The 23,694-nt window shown below is 41.2% G+C and overlaps 1 protein-coding gene across 15 annotated transcripts in view; it reads left to right on the top strand.

The window, feature by feature from the left end:
* The first annotated feature begins 3,289 nt into the window (after positions 1-3,289).
* The window catches only part of LOC135522302 (DNA-binding protein SATB1-like), a 56,043-nt gene continuing 35,638 nt past the window's right edge, over positions 3,290-23,694 (top strand). For 13 of the 15 annotated variants that reach the window (XM_064948430.1, XM_064948426.1, XM_064948429.1 and 10 more), the window contains exons 1-4: positions 3,290-3,531; positions 18,035-18,279; positions 20,155-20,331; positions 21,056-21,182. In XM_064948430.1, the coding sequence (XP_064804502.1) occupies positions 18,060-18,279; positions 20,155-20,331; positions 21,056-21,182 (524 nt within the window). In that variant the 5' untranslated portion in view covers positions 3,290-3,531; positions 18,035-18,059. Of the gene's footprint in view, positions 3,532-15,521; positions 16,535-18,034; positions 18,280-20,154; positions 20,332-21,055; positions 21,183-23,694 lie in introns of those variants that run through there. The other 2 variants (XM_064948431.1, XM_064948417.1) reach the window with 1 other exon arrangement.

Genomic DNA, 23,694 nt, shown 5'->3' with positions numbered 1-23,694 from the left:
GAGGGAGCAGATGAATGAGGATTAATAGCGTTTCATCTGGGCTGTGAGCATGTTTAGCACAGCAGAACACATCTAGTTAGACACGAAGATCCCATCGCCACATACAGAATTGGGGAGAGGTAGAGGCTACAGTGGAGGGAGGGTAGGGAGGGATTGAGCTCAAATTCCCTATTTGATTTCTAACGGGTGAAAATAGAGACAATATGCCTTGTGAAATGGTGAAATGATCAGAAAACAACATGAAATTCTGGAAAACACAAGTAGATGACAAGTGCTAGTTTGGATTCCTCAGGAATTCTTGTTAAGCATAAAAGGTGATGAGAAGTTAATTATGAAAGAGAGTAACTCCAGCGAGCAGTGAACAGTAACCACAAAATCAAAACAATAAAACACATTCCAGATTTAGATGAGACGTCTGACTCGTGGCTCAAGGCATCTTTTTTAGACAAATTACATTCAGTAGAAAATAGTCTGTAATTAAAAATAGACCCACTTGATGGAAATGCAATGATGTCTTGCCATTAAGTTGGTCGGAAACATGAATTCTGGAGTGTTGAACCCTTGTAATCTTCAAAGTACTCTTTACTGTCTTCAGAAAAACACAGACAATTCAAATGTTTTGTGGACCCAGCCCATGGTGTTGCTTGATCATGGTTTGTGTAAACTTCACTTCTCACATCTCAGTTCTTTTAACGATATTCCTAGCAAGAGAGGTCTCCATGTTACTACAGCTCAGTGTAGAATAGTCGACAATATGCATTATCACTGCTATTTGAAATATCCATAATACTTCTCCAATACTCACAACTATCAAAGTGTAATGTCTCAATAAAGATAGTTATTATACAGTTATTCCAGTTTTAAACAGATTGCCATTAAATTGAGCAGTTTTGTAAAGTTTTTAATGTGTGGTTGTTGGTCAATGAGATGAAAAGCAAAACAATTTTATAAAATGTCCCCAAACTGACTGATGGGTAAGAAATCAGGATTATGGGAGAAAGGGTCATCACTTTTCTGTTTCTGTCCTCTTGAGTTCTGCCATCTGTCTGATGCAAACGTCATAGTAGTCCCCCTTGTGGCCTAAGTGGGAAAAACATACCAGTGCTTGAGCAACTAATCAGGTGGAGGGAAAGTCTACATTTGAGTAAATACATAAATGGTTTGTTATCCATATCTTTGAAAACTATTTAGGCAAAATGCAAACTTAAACATAAAATAACAGTAAAAAACGTCATTTCCGAGTCCTTTTAACTGTAACTTTGGAAGCCACTTCATTCTCCCATGAGAGTGCAGTAAATTAATCATTCAGAGAAACTGAGTTTTTTTTAATGTAGATTTCAGATATAACTCATTATGAAACCAAAAAGGTTTTTGTGGATTCCCAAACCCACAACAAATACACCTTTCTGAGAAGATTTATTCCTGTGCCTTACAATAAACCTGCATCCATATAGAACCATTTTAAAATAGTTAACGTTACACTCTTCTTACTTGTTACAAAGTAGTAGGCCTACCGGTAAAGTAATTGTTATGCTACAACTCCTGTGATTTTAGTTTAGTTCTTTATGGCCTCATTTCAGCACAACTGCAACTACTGGTACCTCTGTGTGCACGTTAAAATAATCAATCAAAGATCAAATCGTCAATCACTTAGTCCAGACAACGTATTCTACACGCACGCACGCACGCACACACACCTAAGAGAGAGAGAGAAAATGATGTAACAACAAAAGCCCACTATCATATAGGATTAAAAAACAGAGTCCTCATTAGATCATACTTGACGTTCCTTCTGCCTTATTCCAAAAATGTAGTAGATAACACATTCTGAGGAAAAGTCAATTACACAATTAAATGACCATGACCTCTTGCCCATAGGCTACATAGTTTGGTCATGTAATACAACCACTCTGTTCGTTTGAATGTTTACACATGCATTCCCTGTGCAGTGCATGGCCATCATTGACTAGTCTTTTGGTCACTCATTTTTAAGTCACATTATGAAACATATCAAAGCTACCTACATTTATTTACCTATACTTTACAAAGCATTACGCACGTTTTCACATTGGCAAAATGTTTTCAACCCACTGCATTTATATTTTCAACGCATCAAATGTATACAGATGAACCTACAGGATTTAGCAAATACCTATTTAAATTGTTTTAGTAGAAATTTGAGAAAACCTCTCATATAGACTGCTATTAACTTTTAGCAAATTAAATACATGTAAATGTTCTCCTCTCCTTCCAACCGCGTTTTGTTAAATTGTTAACACATTTTCAAACAGGCATAATAACCTAATTGAGTATAATTATATAGAAAATCTAATTCAGTATTTTTTTAAAGCTTTGGTCTAATAAAGCCTTATTGGTGGCACTCTTATCGACCACAAGACGATTTTCAATTCGATTGTGCCATTACAGTAGCCACAAATGCGCAAATGTCGGCTACTGTATTAACTATGGCTGAAGCAACAGCTTGCAGTCTTAAGTGATTTAAATGGTAGGTATGGAATGCCAAAGGCATTTTTCTTACGTAGAAAGTAGGCTATATTATTTATGTATTATTATTGTTATTTTTTACAATTTATTCATTGTAAATGTAATTATTGTTATTTTTTAAATATGTGTGTGTGTATCTTTTCAATGCAAAAGCCGTTCAACAAGTTTGTCTCGTATAGCAGTTTTTATTCTCTTTTCAACTGACATTGATGGAAATGAAACAATGAAGTGGTTATTTTTTTATCGCTTGTTTGGTTAACCATGGATGAAATGTTAGGCTATGATATCCGGTACTGTAATTGATTTGATACTTAATGTTGTGCTCTGAGACCAGGTTTAGATACCAACACTACAAACCATTGCCTAGGAAGCCTATATTGTTCTATATTATCCGGCAGGACCAATTTGAGAGTTTGGACAATATAATGATCTGTTTTGCCATGCACCATTGTTAAAAAGAGGCTATGCGCACCCTCAAACAAATGTATCTTATGAACACGCAATGTTTTATATTATCGGTCGTTTTTCTTGACACCCAAACATGTGGCGTGTAGATATGAAAATGAATGAGTGTGAACGCTCTCCTGGCAGTCGGCTCCTATATGCTATTCTCGAGTCGAGCTCCCTGGAGACCCTGGAGAGCGCGCCGGGAGAAGAGCGTTGTAAAAACTAAAGTGGGGCACGAGACAAGCTGCGCCACAGCTGGCAAATCATCGATTTGAGCATCAGAAACGGGGAGGGGCGGTTCGTTTACCTGCCACCCTTTCAAAGAAACCCTCCTCTCATGCCGCTACTCAAATCTAGCACACTCCCGCAGCACACGTTGCTTGCGTTTGCGCTCAATTCTGGCTCTCCGAAGTTCAGCATTGCGCAGTCTTCGCGAGTGCAGTTTTGACATCTCGTGTGTCTTTCTCAACCGGAATTGTCCGAGCAGTTTTGGATCCGTCAAGGTGGAGCAGACTCTATTAGAATTCTGAACTTTTTGATGGAAAACAAGAGGCTTCACGGTAACTGCTAACTTTGAAGGTATTGTTACATTTTCTCCTGAATTCATTTTTTCTCTTTCAATTCAACAGAACCTGCTTATTTTTGCTATTTGCTATTTTGTAAGCGACCGACAGACTGGAATGTCCACCTATTTAAAAAATGTAGGTGTGATCCTTGAATGAAGTAGTCTTTGACAGTAAGCATTTAGGTCAGTTGACCAACAGTTTTCAGACTCTTCTCGATAACCGACTGAAGGCCAAAATGCATCTAAATATTGGCACATTTATGTCATCTATTTAGAGAAGACAATCTATACGTTCTGAGTGCATGATTTAATGATAAGCTATAGATGAAATACTATAATAGGCTATAATATGTAAATGTCTATACTTTTGTGTCGCGTTTAGTTCCGTTGTAAATAATAACTCGGCATATTCCAAGCTTAATAGGCACTCTTGAAGGAGGTTAAACCGATTAATGTATATTGCGCATCTTGAGGGAACGCAACGACTCTGTGCTTCCTTATCTTTTCAGTTCCGTGACGTAGCCTAGGCTACCTGCAAACTTGGCTAGAAAAATGCATTACCTGACTTGGAATAACCACAATAGAAAAACATTAGCCACCTTTATTGTTATACAACTGTATATAGGCATCGATAACAGTGTCTTTGACAAAAGTTTTTTTTTTCGCGGCAGTTGTTTTACATACTGTTAGATGAATTACATACTTTCAGAACGTGACAGTTTGTATCACGTGTTAATAACAAGTAGGCTAAGTAGTCTATTAGCCTATACCAACAGGCCATGATAGCCCCCCCCCCCCCATTTTTAATTTGCCAATGGGTGTTTTATGAAGTCAAGTGATAATCGTTCAAATGTATGCTTATGCTCTTATGCTTATTTTAAGACAGAACTCACACACTCCAACTAATTCATATAGTTCTCCAGATAATTTTACATTTTCCAGGATTCAAACAATAGGTGATCTTTAATAGTCAGAGAACATAGTTATTATACCGTACTACTTATATATCTAACGCTGCACTTCATGAATAATTGCTTTACAATAGCTTCATAATCAAATGCCTTGTAGCCTAATGGAACTCAAATAGTAAATGAAGCAATAAAGTGGATTGCGGACATAATGAATATCCTCTTTTGCAGTGGTTGCATTGACAACATGTATTGCAACTGATAGTGAGCATATTGGGTAAAAGTAGTAACGATGGCCTTGATTTTTTGTTTAATTGAGGTTTTTGTAATTGTGCTGATACAGTGTTTTTAGAAAGATCCAGATGAGTGTGTGTGTAAGGGCATGTTATGGGAAGTTGTAGTGTCCCATTGTGAGATTGTGTGGGCATAGGTGTGTTGTGGTTTTGTTCAGGTTCACGACAGACAGTCTCTTTCACATATCTCAGTACGACTTGGATTCTTGACGTGCCATAATCACTAGCATTGCTGCTGACTTAGATGAATCTGATCTGATTCACTGATCACCGATAGGTAAACAAGCTGTCTATTGTCTCAGCCCTGAAAAATGTCACGGTATCTTTATTTCAGCTAATATTAATAAATAATTCATTATGGAAAATATGCATTTATTAAAACAATTATTCCACAGGGACATCAGGTAAAAACAGCATCATATGGAGAATTCCATTTACCATATTTACGTTTTAAGTAATCTTATAGTTAAGTTTTAAGTATTCTTTTACAGGAGGTAAAGTTTGTATGTCTAATATTTCTAACTAGCCTAATAAGCCTATGTAATATGTTATAGAAGAAGTTGATTCGACAAATCTAGAGTGTAAACATTTTTCTTTCCACTGCTGACTGTATGCTGAGAGTGTGATAGTCCTGTATGCTGAGAGTGTGATAGTCCTGTATACTGGGAGCGTGATAGTCCTGTATCTGAGAGTGTGATAGTCCTGTATGCTGAGAGTGTGATAGTCCTGTATGCTGAGAGTGTGATAGTCCTGTATGCTGAGGTGTGATAGTCCTGTATGCTGAGAGTGTGATAGTCCTGTATGCTGAGAGTGTGATAGTCCTGTATGCTGAGAGTGTGATAGTCCTGTATACTGAGAGTGTGATAGTCCTGTATGCTGAGAGTGTGATAGTCCTGTATGCTGAGAGTGTGATAGTCCTGTATGCTGAGAGTGTGTTAGTCCTGTATGCTTAGAGTCTGATAGTCCTGTATGCTGAGAGTGTGATAGTCGTGTATGCTGAGAGTGTGATAGTCCTGTATGCTGATGTGATAGTCCTGTATGCTGAGAGTGTGATAGTCCTGTATGCTGAGAGTGTGATAGTCCTGTATGCTGAGAGTGTGATAGTCCTGTATGCTGAGAGTGTGATAGTCCTGTATGCTGAGAGTGTGATAGTCCTGTATGCTGAGAGTCTGATAGTCCTGTATGCTGAGAGTGTGATAGTCCTGTATGCTGAGAGTGTGATAGTCCTGTATGCTGAGAGTGTGATAGTCCTGTATGCTGAGAGTGTGATAGTCCTGTATGCTGAGAGTGTGATAGTCCTGTATGCTATGCTGAGCTGAGAGTGTGATAGTCCTGTATGCTGAGTGTGATGTCTGTATGCTGAGTGTGATAGTCCTGTATGCTGAGAGTGTGATAGTCCTGTATGCTGAGAGTGTGATAGTCCTGTATGCTGAGAGTGTGATAGTCCTGTATGCTGAGAGTGTGATAGTCCTGCTGATGCTGTCCTGTATGCTGAGAGTGTGATAGTCCTGTAGCTGTGATAGTCCTGTATGCTGAGTCCTGTATGCTGAGAGTGTGATAGTCCTGTATGCTGAGAGTGTGATAGTCCTGTATGCTGAGAGTGTGATAGTCCTGTATGCTGAGAGTGTGATAGTCCTGTATGCTGAGAGTGTGATAGTCCTGTATGCTGAGTGTGATAGTTCTGTATGCTGAGAGTGTGATAGTCCTGTATGCTGAGAGTGTGATAGTCCTGTATGCTGAGAGTGTGATAGTCCTGTATGCTGAGAGTGTGATAGTCCTGTATGCTGAGAGTGTGATAGTCCTGTATGCTGAGAGTGTGATAGTCCTGTATGCTGAGAGTGTGATAGTCCTGTATGCTGAGAGTGATGTGATAGTCCTGTATGCTGAGAGTGTGATAGTCCTGTATGCTGAGAGTGTGATAGTCCTGATAGTCCTGTATGCTGAGAGTGTGATAGTCCTGTATGCTGAGAGTGTGATAGTCCTGTATGCTGAGAGTGTGATAGTCCTGTATGCTGAGAGTGTGATAGTCCTGTATGCTGAGAGTGTGATAGTCCTGTATGCTGAGAGTGTGATAGTCCTGTATGCTGAGAGTGTGATAGTCCTGTATGCTGAGAGTGTGATAGTCCTGTATGCTGATGTGATAGTCCTGTATGCTGAGAGTGTGATAGTCCTGTATGCTGAGATAGTCCTGTAGTCCTGTATGCTGAGAGTGTGATAGTCCTGTATGCTGAGAGTGTGATAGTCCTGTCCCATGCTGATGCTGTATGCTGAGTGTGATAGTCCTGTATGCTGAGAGTGTGATAGTCCTGTATGCTGAGAGTGTGATAGTCCTGTATGCTGAGAGTGTGATAGTCCTGTATGCTGAGAGTGTGATAGTCCTGTATGCTGAGAGTGTGATAGTCCTGTATGCTGAGAGTGTGATAGTCCTGTATGCTGAGAGTGTGATAGTCCTGTATGCTGTGTGATGTCCTGTATGCTGAGTGTGATAGTCCTGTATGCTGAGAGTGTGATAGTCCTGTATGCTGAGAGTGTGATAGTCCTGTATGCTGAGAGTGTGATAGTCCTGTATGCTGAGAGTGTGATAGTCCTGTATGCTGAGAGTGTGATAGTCCTGTATGCTGAGAGTGTGATAGTCCTGTATGCTGAGAGTGTGATAGTCCTGTATGCTGAGAGTGTGATAGTCCTGTATGCTGAGAGTCTGATAGTCCTGTATGCTGAGAGTGTGATAGTCCTGTATGCTGAGAGTGTGATAGTCCTGTATGCTGAGAGTCTGATAGTCCTGTATGCTGAGAGTGTGATAGTTCTGTATGCTGAGAGTGTGATAGTTCTGTATGCTGAGAGTCTGATAGTCATGCCATTAGTAGTGCTCATACATTTTTTAAGAGCTCAAAGTGGCACAAGCTGGAGAAAACCAGGTTATGGTTTTAATAGAGGTGATTATATCTTGTCAAATCTCTCACAGTTTGAGGAGCTGTTGTAGTTAATCTGGTCACTATTTCACAGAACAATGTCACAGCCCTTTTCCTGTTTTAGCGGCCGTGTCACTTCTTGTAAGTCCTGCTTAAGGTGAAAGACTGAACGTTGAACGTTGAGCGCTGCTGTTAGCCCTCTCAGTCTCACTTTCTACTTACTAAAACCAGTCTTAACACTTAGCTAGCCGTTGTGAAAGTGGCACACACACACACACACACACACACACACACACACACACACACACACACACACACACACACACACACACACACACACACACACACACACACACACACACACACACACACACACACACACACACACACACACACTCACACACACACAAATCTGTTACTTAACCTTATTTGACAGGAACGACACAAGTCAGATGGCAAGGACAGTGCTAACAGTCCAGATACCTAACAGGACACAGATCCAATAGTGATGCTCTGAAGAAGCCTATCATTGTGCCATAATTTCATGTTCACATACCCTTTTGCAAATTCCTTTGACATGTAATAATGACCATAAGGCGATCAATTATCAAGAAAAAAAGCAGATGAAATACAGAGACTTTTAACTGTCTGTCTTTGCCTATAGATGTTTTTGAGGTTATCAAAAGTCAGGTTATATTTGTCAAGGCACCAAAGTGAAAGTAGTGCCTTTGTTATTGACAGCTCTGTAATAGCAGGAAATCAACCGACTGTTTCAGAACTGTTAGAAACACACCTAGGGGATCTCTCCCTCTCCTCTCCACCCTTGTCATCCTGGTGGCACGTTTGCCTCACATCTCCAATAATTGCCACTTCATTTGTCAGGTCGCTCTAGCATACGGGAGCAGAAGATTCTGAGGGAGCGGAGGCTTTGCAGGCTCAGCTGAACGTTGGCTTCTGCTCTTAACATACAGTACAGAAGACAGGAGTAGGGTGTGCAACTCATAGTGCTCTTTCAGATGAGGTCCCCACAGCTGTTGAACAGCAGTTGTGGTAAGGGATGTAGGGTTGGAAGTACATAGTAATAGATACTAACGTACATAATAGGTGGCCGAGAGGAAACAACGTCTTCAGTTCATGTCCTGACCCTAAGAGACCAATTAGGCAGTACAGTACATCATAGAGGTTTCGTCTTTGCTACCTCTCCTCAAAAAACACACAATGGTGTCTCAATGACACTCAACAACACTGACATTTGAAACTGAATTATTCACTCAAGCTCCTTGCAGTGGTAGCTTGTCTTTGAAGAAGAAGAAAAAATGATGTGGATGTTAAATGGTAGAACTTCCAGACATTTGCGACTAAACGATGGCTTCAGGTTAGGGTGTAGCTAAAAGAGTTTGGGGCTTGTTCAAAATACCTCCTACGAAGATCTCTCCGCTATTAAAATTCATACAGCAAAGTACTTGGTGAGTCTAGAGTTAGGTTGTGTCTCGCTGGGCTGAGACTGATATCTAGGGTAAAACCATTAATCGTCTTTACCACCCTCGATAATTAGCAGTGTAGAAATAACAGCTCAGCAAACAGTGAAATTATACCTGTGGTAGGGAGCAGAGTAAATACCTGTTTAGCTGCCAGCAAATGCATTTATTAGACTGTCGCCAGTAAATAAGAGGCCTGTCTGGTTTTTTGATGTGTGGCTCTTTGGGGATTCCACCTCCTCTGAAATAGGTCTGTTATGATTGCTAATAGAGAACAAAGGTAACAATGAATCTGAGACTTTTTGATGACATGCTGCAACCAGTTTTGGTAAGAGATCTGTCTTAATAGGGATTGTTTGCACATTCCAGGGCTCAGTGTCAAAAATGTAAAAAGGCCTGACAATTGCAGACATACCACCCTGGATGCGCGCTTGTATGCAACTGCAGAGTTACAGCACATTTGGCCATGATCTGAGACTCCTTTAAAAGGGGGATATGTTGCCCCAGCATGTTGAAAACAATTTATTTTGGCATATGCTTTGCATACTGTTGATCCAGATTCCTTGGCTTAACGATAAAAGCTTGCATTGTTTCTGGTCCTCACAATCAGCACTGTTTGGTTGAATGGGGAGCCTGTCTTTCCACAGAGATAAATAACCAAAGTCTGTCATGTCGATTCTGTCACAGTTTGGCAAAATGACAATTCTGTAAAAAATTGAATAGCAATTGTTTGCATGCTTCACTGCACAATAACAAACACAATTTGAAATACATGTTGACTGATACCTTGAACTTTTTATAATTCAAATCACCTTATTTCAGGCCCAACATGTGTTTTGATTTCTTGAAAAAATGTGATTGTGTTTTATTTTTATGCTTGTCATTATCCGATCTGTGTAGGTTTTCCTGAATCCTTTGTTCAGATAATGCAACAAAAAAGGAACCGAGTGCTTTGGTGGAATTTGCATCCTGCTAAGATCAGGTTGTTAATACCCACCCACATACTCCGATGAAACAAATTCAACCGATACTGTATTCTCTTGTACACACAAACACAACCTCAACCATTCCCTTGTCAAATGTTTTGTACAGTGGTGGATGATGCATCCTTTGACTGCAGATTAAATGTGCAGAGGAAAATATGTAGATACAACTGCATTGACATGTTGGCACTCCTTATCCAATGCTCCCACCCAGGCCTATGGAATGGTTGGCTCAGTAGCCTTTCTGTGTACTGGGCGTAGTAAACATTTGTTTCACCTGCCCACATTCACTTAACACTCTTTAGAGTTCTCCTGCACCAACCATAGTTGTATCCTCCACAGCAGAGTATATGGCATCCTTTGCACCATCTTTAGCCTCCCTCTTCACTGTGTAGCTTAACATCAAAGTGTGGACAAAGCCATCTTCAGTGTCGCTTCCCGAAATACACAACCCTGTCTCTAGCTATTAATTGTTGATATGTTGCAATCCACGAGGCAGAAATTAGAGTTCTAATTATTCAGTCATGTGATGAGCACTGGCCCTGTAACCAGTGACAGAAAAGTCATTTCCAAGGCCCTGAAACTGATGCTAGTTAATTGTTCTGTGACTAATTCGTTTTATAATTCGATAAAAGCGAAGGGGGATAAACAAGCCGATACAGGGTCCTCTCACCAGCCTCGGGGAAACAATCATTTGTTTTCAATCATTAATAAAGATTCCTGTGGGCAGATTAAAATGAGGCCAGCTCTGGCCCTGTGTTAATCTTGGCCCGGTCGTAGTCGTGGCACCACTGTCGCTACGGCTGCTGCGGCTCGGGACAGCGTTCTTGACCTTATGATACATATAGGCCCAGACAGACACAGAGCTGAGACCAGCTCACTCTTGGATACCGAGAAACCTGTGTTTCCGTGTGTGGGGGGAGTTGTACAGTGCACACCACACATCGTACTAGTGGTGGGTGTCAGAGTTCCGCTCTGTGAGGCAAATAGTATATTTTGTATGAGCATGCGGCTTCTCAAAATCGTCACCGTCTCATTTCTGTTACTCTTTGATGCCGGCGTCTACGACTTGACGCATACTGTGAGGCCTGTTCAGAGGAAAGTGAAAAGGTCTTCCAGTAAGTGGGCGGGGACGTCGTCCGGTTCTACTTTGGACATTCACGTGATTATAAAAGAATTAAGCACTTAGGAAACTTTAAGATGTTCATTTGAATCACACTCTCTTTCTCCGATGACGACACAACACTGCCAAATCAGAATAAATAAAAAATGATTTACTTTCTTTCACTTTTAATTAAAAACCATACTGACTATGAGGGCCAAATAGAGAGCTTACAATTCGTTCAGTTTAAAGAACACTATCCATTGCTGATATGGAATATCTTTCATACTCAGGTTCACTGCTTAACGACTGAGTACTAAAAGGATATCTCAGTTTCTCACTGATGTCTTCTCAGTAATAGTTTATTTGTATATGTGGCACACCATGCAGTACTGCTGGAAATGTCCCTTCAACTAAAACAATTTGCACCGGACACTATCCTCTTCAAGTTTTCATGTGACTTTGGTAATTGGTTTGCTGTCTACACACTCTCAATTTAAACACACTTGCAAATACCTACTACTGTATAAACAATATGTCATTAGTGGAGAGGGAATTTGTGCATGCACTATAATATTGTTTTGACATCAGCACACCAATATTAATAATACACAGATTATTGAATACCTCATTGGCTTATTAGTGCCTTCTTTTTTTGTGTGCTTTCATATATCCCAGATCCTACACAGCCAGCTGAGGTCTGCACTGACAGCATTACCCCATGCTGTTAGTATTCACACATGGCTAAGATGCAGACAGACTCATTTGTATTAGATAATCCAAATAATCGTATAAATGCCCATTAAAGTAGTGAGCATGACGATATCACAACACCTACATACTGTATGTGATGACGCGTTCGGCGTCTGGGACAACAAAGAAGCCACGCCGTCCGAGTTGCTAAGCCAACATTGCTGCGTTCGCTCATGCCGCTTTCTTTTGCAGGACCTTGACATGTTAAAGAGTAGATTATAAACTGGTTGTTAAAACTGACCTCGTACTTATTTTCTCTCCATTATTTAACAAGGGGCTTCATGATCGTTCTATGTGATGGTATAGTGAGGGTCAAAGAAGGGGCTACAATATGGCAATAATATTTGTAAGGTTATATATTATGGTGGTGCAAAAGATGGCAAAGGGGACAGCGCAATAGAAGGGATCATGAGTACGTGTTGTAAAATGATAGTGAAATCGATTTATGACTTCTTATGTTACTTATAAAGGCCAGGTGCATGTGATTTGCCTACTGCTTATGGCTATGAATCTTGATACAAGCTTTGTATTGTAACTAAATCATATGGCTCAAGTATTACACGATTTAACAGAGATACATCTTTAAAGACATCCATTATGTTTACATCGTTTATTTGATTGAAGATGTGCATGCCAAACCTCTGCTTCATACTAAGGAGCTCAGCAATAACATCACCCATCTCTTACAAACATGTAATAACACATATGCCTTGGCCCTGGTAAATCTATCACAATAGTGTGTTTGTAATCAGCTGGTATTGATAGAGGCCTTTCAGTGTGAAAACAATTTTTTTCTCTCTCTGATACAAAAACCTATATGTTAATTGATAATCAGTACTGTTGATTCAGTGGTGCAGTCAGTGCAAATCTGTGCCCTTCTGGATGTCAGAGGGTTTTCACAGCCATGTTTGTGCCAACGTCGCTGGCAGTGGCAGCACCTGTTGTCAGTGCCAGAACCTGGCTGGCAGGGTTATCAATGCTCTCTGATGGTCTACCACAATCACAGTGGAAATGACAGCGGCTGCTTGCGTCACGGCAGATAACAATTTGCCCGACTACAGCTCGTATTCGCTGTTATTTCTATGTCCATGCCCACTCTGACAGATATGAAAATATACACCCAACCAAATGTACAGCAAGCATCATGTGTAGTCCCTCAAAAACCATTTTGATTAAAAAAACTTCATGTATTTGGCTTTGAATTTTCCCAATGTGTTAAATAAAACCTTGACCCTGCTATTACAGGTGATATCATGTGGAATGAGCAATGGATTTGACCCAAAAACATTGAGTTGTTTTTATACATTTTACTATCACCAGCAGTAACACAGTAATAAAATAGTAATAGCCCCAGAATATTGCGTTGTCCTTTTCATCTTTATTATCATGCACCTTACTTGATTAAAACAAAGTAATACTGCAGTACTCTGTTGATGAATTTGTCAGTTTAGACAGTTTTTACATCTCTGTACAACCCAACATTTTATAGATAGGCTACTAAGTTTATTGAATTGTGACATACACCTGACTAGTTTGAACCTCAGTAAGGTTTTAACATTGGAGCATACAGTATAGGTTTCCGTGACAGGCCACAGACATGGGACAGCATCACTTACCGGCAGCACAGACTCCCTGCTTTGAAAGTGACTGACATTCAGCTAGGTGTTGTTGTTTACTCAAGACAGTGTTCCACCTCAACTTGATACCACTGAATCTTACCTTGCTCTGTTTACTTCTGGCTCAAACGTTTTTTCAGCAATACAATCATTGGGAATACAGTGACTCACGTGCTCTTTCTATCAAAAAACATAAAACACTTACATTTTTATATGATAAAGAGGTCATCTGCTGGGTCAATCCTTACAAAGCTTGAACACCATAAAGTATTACCCTCTTGGCTTAAAACTCCTTAAACATGTATGAACTAAGAGTTTCCCTGAGCTCAATATGTCTCATCTCTAGGAACCATCTCTAGGGAATTTAAGAGAAACCCTCTTTTGAAGAGTTGGACTTTTTATCACAAATCTTTTCCCCTCACATATTTCCTTCTGCTTGCCTCTATGCGTTATTGACAAAACAACCGTTTTTTTGTTGTTGTGTGGGAAGAGATTTATGATTTGTCTTAACATTTCTGGGAGCTATAGGCCTTACCATGGTTTATGATTAAATACTACAATAATAGTAATATATGCAACATTTTGTTTCTATATGCAGCATTTCCTCTGTGTTTGACCAAAGAGGTAGGCAATCACTGCACATATAGAGTTTGTGTTTATGGTTTGCCATGTATTAATGCATCCTGTTTTGGTTGGTTTCCTTTTTAGCTTTTTTTATGAATTTGGACTGCCTTGTTTTCATGTTGTGTTGACAACATGCCTGATATACTGTACCTAATATCTTGGTCTGTCTCTGTAAGTATTTACACCCACATATGTTTTTGTTTATAGTCCCCTGCTGACAATCTTTTCGTGTAGAATAGTGTTTTATCTCAGGGTATGCAGGATAACTGTAATGATTTGCATTCTTTGATTCTGTGTGACAATTGATGTTCTCTCTACGCTGTTTGTGCAAACATATGTTTTATAGCATCGCTGTGCTGTGCACATTCCCATTTGAGCGAGAATAATTGTATTGTGATGTATATAGTACTAGACAGCAACATTGCTTTCAGTTATAGACAATACTTTGTCTATAACAGAGGTTGTAAGGCACTTGCCTTGACAGTGATGTCCTTGAGGTGCGCCTCTAGGGTCTTGGGAAGGTCACACTCACTCTCACTCTCTCCCAGTCCCCCCTCTCTCCTGTACAAGGTTAGTACAGTGCCATATTTGTGGTTAGGGAAAGTCAGTACCATAATCCAATCTTTTTCGTAGTAGAGGATTGGCTATGCTCTCTATTGCGTTGTCGCCCGTGTGTAGGGCTGCTTGTAGCATGTGTGAAATGAATGCACTGTGTACATAAGCTATTTTAGAAAGGCACCAGAACAGCTTTTGCTCACCACCCTCTACTTCTATGATGTGTGCTGTAGCAATAAGACATATTCAGCCAGTGAGGCACCTCTAAGTGATATGCAAACACAGTTATCAGGCTTTTGTTCACACCTAACAGATTTGATCTGTCTTCAATAATCATAATATTGGAGCCTGGCATTATTCTTGTAGGCTATTATTCATCTTATTATGGGAAAAGTTCAGGAAAATAATAATAACCATGTAATAAACAAACAGCCTATTATAATTTGGGATAACAGTTTTGTTTTTTTGTTTCTTGTATTTGTTTGTACAATAAGAATAGCTTACGGGTCGAGTAGGCTACTCAGGACTGACGTAGATCAATAGGCAAAATTGCATGGGAGTTCATCTATTGTGCTCTCTCAGATAGCATTTCAGTGATGCGCGGTTTATATCGGCCTTATTTAACAATTTCACACATGGTCCTCCTGTAGCCTATATAATGTCCATTCGCATAGCATCTCGAATATGTATAGCCTATGCGCGCCTCTGTGTATGTGCATGTGTGTTATTCAGTAATAAATGCAGAACCGCCTCACTCTAATCAAGCTGATTAAAAATTCCTGCGCGCACAGCCGGAAATCGCACCATCCTCTGTTTTCTTTCCACTTTTTACTTTATTTTAGGTTCTCCACTCCGCCAGGACATCGGCTGTCGCGGGTGGCTGCCTTCAACACTCGACATGCGGGTTAAATCGTCTTGTTTTTTGGGTATTTTCTTTTGAAATGAGGAGGAGAAAGGGAAAGCACAGGCAGCACCAGCAAGGGGAGTGATGAGTCAATACAACTCATAATTTAATGGGGACACAGAGGGGGAAAGCGAGAAAGAAAGAAGAGCTCCCGTCCGGACGTTAATCAAACCAGCAGAAAGAACACATATTCGCAAGCAGATGTTATGCATCCATAGCAAGCCTTAACTCGATATTGGAAAGTAAATCGCACTTTTTAACATGGGTGTGCATATCGTTGCGCCATCGTCTCTACATGAGATAGCAGATCATTGTCGATTTTTTTTTTCTAGAGAAGCCGAATTTATTTAATACACGTTATTTTTGTATGCGTTTATACATCAGGATTGTTCGCGACTGGTAGAAATAACAGATTTCAGCACCGCTTACCACTATCCGATGTTCTATTCACGAACGACTGACTGATAATCGTGGTGGATACGTTGTGTTAACTCGTTGCACTTGTAGTCGATGGACTATGCCCGAGACAGTTAGCCAGTTTATTGTCAGGTGTTATTTTCCTCCGCTACTTCTAATAAGACGAAAGAATGACTATTTTTCCAGTGAGCAAATAATTCGATTTATTTAGGCTATACTGTACAGACTTAATTCACTACCAATGTTATCGTATCCCAGTCTGGCTCGACGTCTTCTTTTATATAGATGTGGGTTGCTCTTTTGTATATCAACCTTTCATCTCTCAAAAGAAGAACACATTTCTGTAGAGGACCTATCATTTAAAACTAGAAAGCATCAGACATTGAAGTTGTCTTTCCCTTGACAAAACTTGAAGAAGGCATCGTTCACCAAGACTGCATTACATGCTTTCGAGTTTTGACGTGCTGAGTTTCAGGTTGGTTTGTCCTAAATGTAACTTAACTTGTGTTTTGCACTCTTGCTTGTCTTTTTTAAAGGTCATTCAGAAATCCTGCCCCCGGACTACCACCATATCCGGGTCTGGATTCTGTTGCCCCCCACCCCCCCTATTTAAATAATTAGTTGCTTCATTGCATATCATGAATGAGATAGTTCATGATCATTTGCGTGCTGGTGGGAAGGTGGGGGATACATTATTTTGACCTGTTCAGTTTTTGTTTAAATATTTAAAAAACCTTTCTATTGCACAATGTAAACACTGTATAATAACCCATCTGAATTTAGCCTTATTTTTTACCAAAAAGAATGAAACACCATTAACAGATAATTATTCAAATGTTGCTAAAGAAAATGGTGTGTATTAGGTGTTTAACCATGTCATTCAGTTGTGGAGAGCCTGTCAAGTTGTTGATTGTGTGCTTCCTGCAGTCAGTGGCTGTGTATGTGGGTGGCAGGTAGCCTAGTGGTTAGAGTGTTGGGCCAGTAACCGAAAGGTTGCTCGATCGAATCCCCGAGCTGACAAGGTAAAAATCTGGCGTTTTGCCCCGAACTGTTCCCTGGTAGGCTGTCATTATAATTAAGAATGTGTTCTTAACCTGACTTGCCTAGTTAAATAAAATAAAAATGTGTTTACACTTATCAAATGCAACTGGCATGTCAGGCTTTGCTTTATCCATTATTTTTTCTGATTGCACTTTTAATTTCTGATAGGCTCAAAGGTATAACAAGTCAGCATCTTTTCAATGGTACTGCTTTCATTCAGTTTTACCTCACATTTTGTAATGTCTTCTCTGAAATTGAAAGAGCAATTTAAAGAGACATCCCACACAATTCTTCTTCCTTATATCATGTCCTGTTTAGGCACATGTGATATCACTTGTGGGTCTTTTGCCTTTTTATGCTTTTTTCCCAAAAGCCTGTCTGGTAATTTTTTTGTTTTTTGGAGTGCTGAAAGTGACTCAAGATGAATATGCTAGCTCTACTCTCTCAGCCTTCACTTCACTGTTGCAAGGCTTGTGGGCTTGTGCTGTGAACTGCAGTAATCATCGGAGTGGAATCTCTCTGCAAATTAATGTGTTTGCAAAAAAATGGTCTTGTTTGCCCACCATATGGGAATCCGTAGTGGGACAGACATAAATAATACATGCTCTGAAAAATGGGAACATTACGATGGCACAAAACATTGTGAGTGCCAAGTAATGAAAGCACAAAATTGGCAGTTATTGTTGTAACTGTTGTGTTTTTGTTATGTGCTTTTTCCCACAGATAGATGTTCATGTTGACAAGTTATCACCCTCTTTGTTGTAACATTTTCAATATCAAAACAATCAACCCAAAAAATATTATTTGGCATACTTCATATCATGCAATTGAATATGATGTGCTTACTGTGTGATGGCCGTACATGTCCATGAAACCCCCTAATGTTCTGCCAGATAGTGAACACCCAGACTGTCCCTGTCTTATCTCCTCCCAGGTGATAGTGAGCATAGGTGCTGAGAATGATGGACCATCTCAGCGAGGCGTGCCTGGGGAAGGAGAACTGTGACCTGGTCAACAGCATGGGCGACCGCGACTCCAAGGCCCCCCCAGCCAAGCTGGCCCGGCTGGAACAGAACGGCAGCCCCGTGGGCAGGGCCCGCCTGGGCAGCACGGGGGCCAAGCTGGCCGGGGTACCCTACAAACCCTCGGGACACCTCCTCAAGAACTGCCACAAGAGGGGTGAGTGACACTGGTCAGGGTGGTGTGTGTTTGTGTGTGTAGGTGCGTGAGATAGCATAATATAAACCCTCAGACACTTCAAAAGGGCCCTTAGTACAAGTAGGCCCAAATTTTGGCCTGTGTGTGTTTGGCAAGATGGGAGAGAGGTGGAATGTCGTAAGTGTGTGTGTGCTGTCTGTGTTTACAATTGCCATGTCTTCATGGTTCACAAGTGTCATGTTGTCGTTTCCATCTTCCTGCGCAAACCGATTTAAATTTCCCTTAGTCATCTTAGTGCACACACCCACACTTAGGCCTATCTACAACGACCTATTTTTTTTATACCAAGGCCGTTTAAGAATTATTACTGTGTTATTCTGCATAACGCTGCGTCACTGTTTCTCTCCTGTTGTTTATTGAAGAGGATGTCATTTAAGAGCCTTTGCCGCTTAAGGGGCCTTCATTTCGAGATGATGACATAGCTTTTTTATATAACTACTGGCCTGGTCATCACATGAATATTGTTACTATTTTATGAATTTTTGGGGCTAGATATGAGCATTCAGACCTGCAGATTTTCAAGAGTTTATTAGCGGTTGGCCGTTATGTTTCAACTGTTTGTTCGGTTGTGTTTTTTGGGGACTTTGGAAGCATAGAATGTTGCGTTGAGTACCTTGATGCGCTGTTGCTCTTAGTTGGTTCCTCTCTCAGTTGTCACAAAACACCACATGAGAAAGTCCTGCTTCATTCTGCCCTCCCGTTTTTCAGAAGGTTCCAGTATATTTTTTGCCTTTTTCGAGAGGAAATTGTGAAATTTATAGAAGCGCCTGTTGCTGAAGTTTCGCATGGCCACAGTGGGCATTGTTTGAGCTGAATAATATTTACCATGGGCTTTTCTCCATTCCATGAAAACAAAGGCTGTATTGATCCCCAAATGAACCTACACAGCAGTCTTTATTGTTAGATCTCTATCTATTAAAATCAGGGAGAGAAGCAGCATTTCAGCACATTCCCTGGCACCTGCTGGTGATTACCCTGTTTATTGATTGTTTGTCAGAGATGTTTGCATCTTCAGGATGCCGGCCATTAGAAATATGGTTCATTGCAACTGCTCAAACCCCATGAATAATGTGTGGCATATCATCACCACTGAAGGCTATAGAGGAACATTTTAACCAAAAACGTTATGATGCTCCAAAACTTAAGTCACCAAAATATCAAAAGCAGTTTTTAACCCAAATGGTATAATGTAAAATTTGCACAGTGCACCCCTCAATGTCTTTGGGACACGGATTCCTCATTTTCTACCTAATAGCAGTGCAGTGTTTACACAGACTAGTAAACCTCAGGGCGCACCAGAGTGTTGGGATTTGGAGCGGTGCATCATGGGAAGGTGATATGGGGTTGACAGCAGAGGCAGAATCAGTCTAATGTGATCTGAGCTCCTTGACAATGAATCAACAGATCTCAGCCAAAAGTGGTTGAAAGCTGAGATAGGCCAAGATTCATCTGAACAGCATTCAATTTATTTAGACTTTAGTTCAAATTGAATAATGATGTCATTAATAATGGCTAAGAACATTGAAATCATTACTTTAATCATGATGTCACTGATCATGATTGAATAACTAAATCACAGTACCACCACATCTACTACCGCTACCACAACTAGTTCTATCAATGTGAATAAGGCTAATATGGAAATTCTAATAAAAAAACAATGCAATATTTATCATTGTGCAGTCACTGATAATACGAATGGCACTGGTAATCATTCATTCATGAATAGAGGTAGTCTGACTGTATCAGCTGTGTCTAAATGTAATATTAATCCCCCCATTGAAGGTCACCATTTGTCATGTCTGAGCCCTCGCTGTGTTGTCTGTGTCTCTCCAGGCAACATGCTCCCTGTGTTCTGCGTGGTGGAGCATTACGAGAGCCCCATCGAGTTTGACAGCAAGGAGGAGCACGCCGAGTTTGTGCTGGTCAGGAAAGACATGCTGTTCAACCAGCTCATCGAGATGGCCCTTCTGTCACTGGGCTACTCGCACAGCTCGGCGGCACAGGCGAAAGGTAGGACTGGCACAAGCCCCACTCTATTGATGACCCGCTCACACACACATACACACATGCACGCACATACACACACACACACATATACAAACTCAGGCATGCACGCACACACACCCGCACACACACAGGCCAGCTCCACAAACTATAGAACTGGCCTTGCTATGATTTGGCTTCTCCCACAGCTTACCCCACATACACTCCCCCCCTTCCATCCACACGCACGCACACACACACACACACACACACACACACACACACACACACACACACACACACACACACACACACACACACACACACACACACACACACACACTCACACACTGCCCCCTCCCCCACGCTCCCCACGCACACACAACCGCCTTAGCTGTCCAGGCCTCTGATAGTTTCCCAGCTGATCTGAAGGCTCAGTAACGTAGGCTGACATTGATCCCAGACAGGGGATGCAACTACATGTCTCTCAGGAGTTCTCAGGGCCTCTATGCTCTGCAAACCTCGCTAGAACACTCAGTGGGAGTGAAGGTAGAACCCGTTGCAGCTGACTGCAACACTAACACACAGACCTGGGCGGGGCTTACTGGGAAAAGAGATGTCAATCTTAATGTGGCCTTGCTAGGAAAATACAGAATCAATCAATGATTGTAAATGTTTATCTGTATGCGTCTAACTTTGAGAAACATAGCATTTACCATTGATTGTGTTTGTGTTTCTCTTTCCATTTCAGGTCTCATTCAGGTGGGCAAGTGGAACCCGGTCCCACTGTCCTACGTGACGGACGCGCCGGACGCCACCGTGGCAGACATGCTGCAAGACGTGTACCATGTGGTCACGCTGAAAATTCAGCTGCACAGGTTAGTCTCCACACCCTGTTGCCCAATCAACTACCCACCCAATGCAAGTCCAGTGAAGTACCCAACCACATCACCTTCCTGACCCCACCACCCAGCTATGCTAGTCTAGTGTAGCATGCGTACCTATTTAACTTGGGTTAAACACCCAACACATAGGCCTACCATTCCTTTCCATGCTTCCACCCTAACTCAAATTAGCATTATAGCCATAGACTTTGCAGCAGCCATAACTGCAAAGACATACCTGGAATCCAGCCATAGACCCCATAGTCATGGATGGGCTGGACATAGCAATGGTAGCTATCCAGTCTATACAAAAACAGTCAGGTTTGCTCATAGCACCTACTGTAAAACAGTACACACCATTTACGTTATCTATCATATCTATCCTACCCTGCCTTTCTAAGGTCTTCAAAAGCCAAGTTAACAAACTGATCACCGACCATTTTGAATCCCACCGTACCTTCTCCGCTATGCAATCTGGTTTCTGAGCTGGTCATGGGTGCACCTCAGCCACACTCAAGGTCCTAAACAACATCATAACCGCCATCGATAAGAGACAATACTGTGCAGCTGTATTCATTGATCTGGCCAAGGCTTTTGACTCTGTCATTCACCACATTCTAATCGGCAGACTCAACAGCCTTGGTTTCTCAAATGACTGTCCCGCCTGGTTCACCAACTACTTCTCAGATAGAGTTCAGTGTGTCAAATTGGAGGGCCTGTTGTCCAGGCCTCTGGCAGTCTCTATGGGGGTGCCACAGGGTTCAATCCTCGGGCCGACTCTTTTCTCTGTATACATCAATGATGTCGCTCTTGCTACTGGTGATTCTCTGATCCACCTCTATGCGGACGACACCATTCGGTATACTTCTGGCCCTTCTTTGGACACTGTGTTAACCAACCTCCGGACGAGCTTCAATGCCATACAACTCTCCTTCCGTGGCCTCCAACTGCTCTTAAACGCAAGTAAAACAAAATGCATGCACTTCAACCGATCGCTGCCCACACCTGTCCGCCCGTCCAGCATCACTACTCTGGATGGTTCTGACTTAGAATATGTGGACAACTACAAATACCTAGGTGTCTGGTTACACTGTAAACTCTCCTTCCAGACTCACATTAAGCATCTCCAATCGAACATTTTATCTAGAATTGGCTTCCTATTTCGCAACAAAGCATCCTTCACTCATGCTGCCAAACATACACTCATAAAACTGACTATCCTACCGATCCTTGACTTTGGCGATGTCATTTACAAAATAGCCTCTAACACTCTACTCAGCAAATTGGATGCAATCTATCACAGTGCCATCCGTTATGTCACCAAAGACCCATATACTACCCACCACTGCGACCTGGGTGCTCTCGTTGGCTGGCCCTCGCTTCATATTCGTCGCCAAACCCACTGGCTCCAGGTCATCTATAAGTCTTTGATAGGTAAAGCCCGCCTTATCTCAGCTCACTGGTCACCATAGCAGCACCCACCCGTAGCACGCGCTCCAGCAGGTATATTTGACTGGTCACCCCCAAAGCCAATTCCTTCTTCGGCCGCCTTTCCATCCAGTTCTCTGCTGCCAATGACTGGAACGAACTGCAAAAATCCTTGAAGCTGGAGACTCATATCTCCCTCACTAGCTTTAAGTACCAGCTGTCAGAGCAGCTCACAGATCACTGCACCTGTACATAGCCCATCTGTAAATAGCCCATCCAACTCCTTCATCCCCATACTGTTGATTTATTTTGCTCCTTTGCACCCCGGTATCTCTACTTGCACACTCATCTTCTGCACATCTATTACTCCAGTGTTTATTTGCTATATTGTAATTATTTTGCCACTATGGCCTATTTATTGCCTTACCTCCCTCATCCAACCTCATTTGCACACACTGTATATAGACTTTTTCTATTGTATTATTGACTGTTTGTCTGTTTATTCCATGTACTCTGTGTTGTTGTTTGTGTCGCACTGCTTTGCTTTATCTTGGCCAGGTCGCAGTTGTAAAGGAGAACTTGTTCTCAACTAGCCTACCTGGTTACAGGGTTAATTCCACATGGTTACAGGATTAAAACAGAAACAACTCAAAGGTTAACAGTTTGGGCATTAATAGTTAAGGTTAGGGCTATGGTTTGGGGAAGGCTTAACCTTTCACCCCAGTGGGCTAAATCAGGGTCACAGAGAGTGTTTCTTGGTAGTCTCAAACAAATCTACTTTAAGTTTGCATCCCAATATTACACTTTGTATATCACAGAAGACGGAAATATACCAAAACCGTTTGACATAGAAACACAGATTTTTGGCATAAAAAGAAAAGGTATGTTTATTTATGATGAAATTATGAAAAATATTTATAACAATCCACGTATAAGGCCACTAGTTCATTTGACTGCAGGAAAAGGCTACAACTAAATAATAAAAGAAAACATGCAATATTACCATCAGGGATCATCAGTATTCACAGTGTTCTCAAAGCTTGCTAGAGCATTGTGAACTGCAGTAGCACAGTGGTCT

Source organism: Oncorhynchus masou, chromosome 30 (assembly GCF_036934945.1).
Source record: "Oncorhynchus masou masou isolate Uvic2021 chromosome 30, UVic_Omas_1.1, whole genome shotgun sequence".
NCBI classification, from domain to species: domain Eukaryota; kingdom Metazoa; phylum Chordata; class Actinopteri; order Salmoniformes; family Salmonidae; genus Oncorhynchus; species Oncorhynchus masou.
This window is presented reverse-complemented; position numbering and strand designations above follow the sequence as displayed.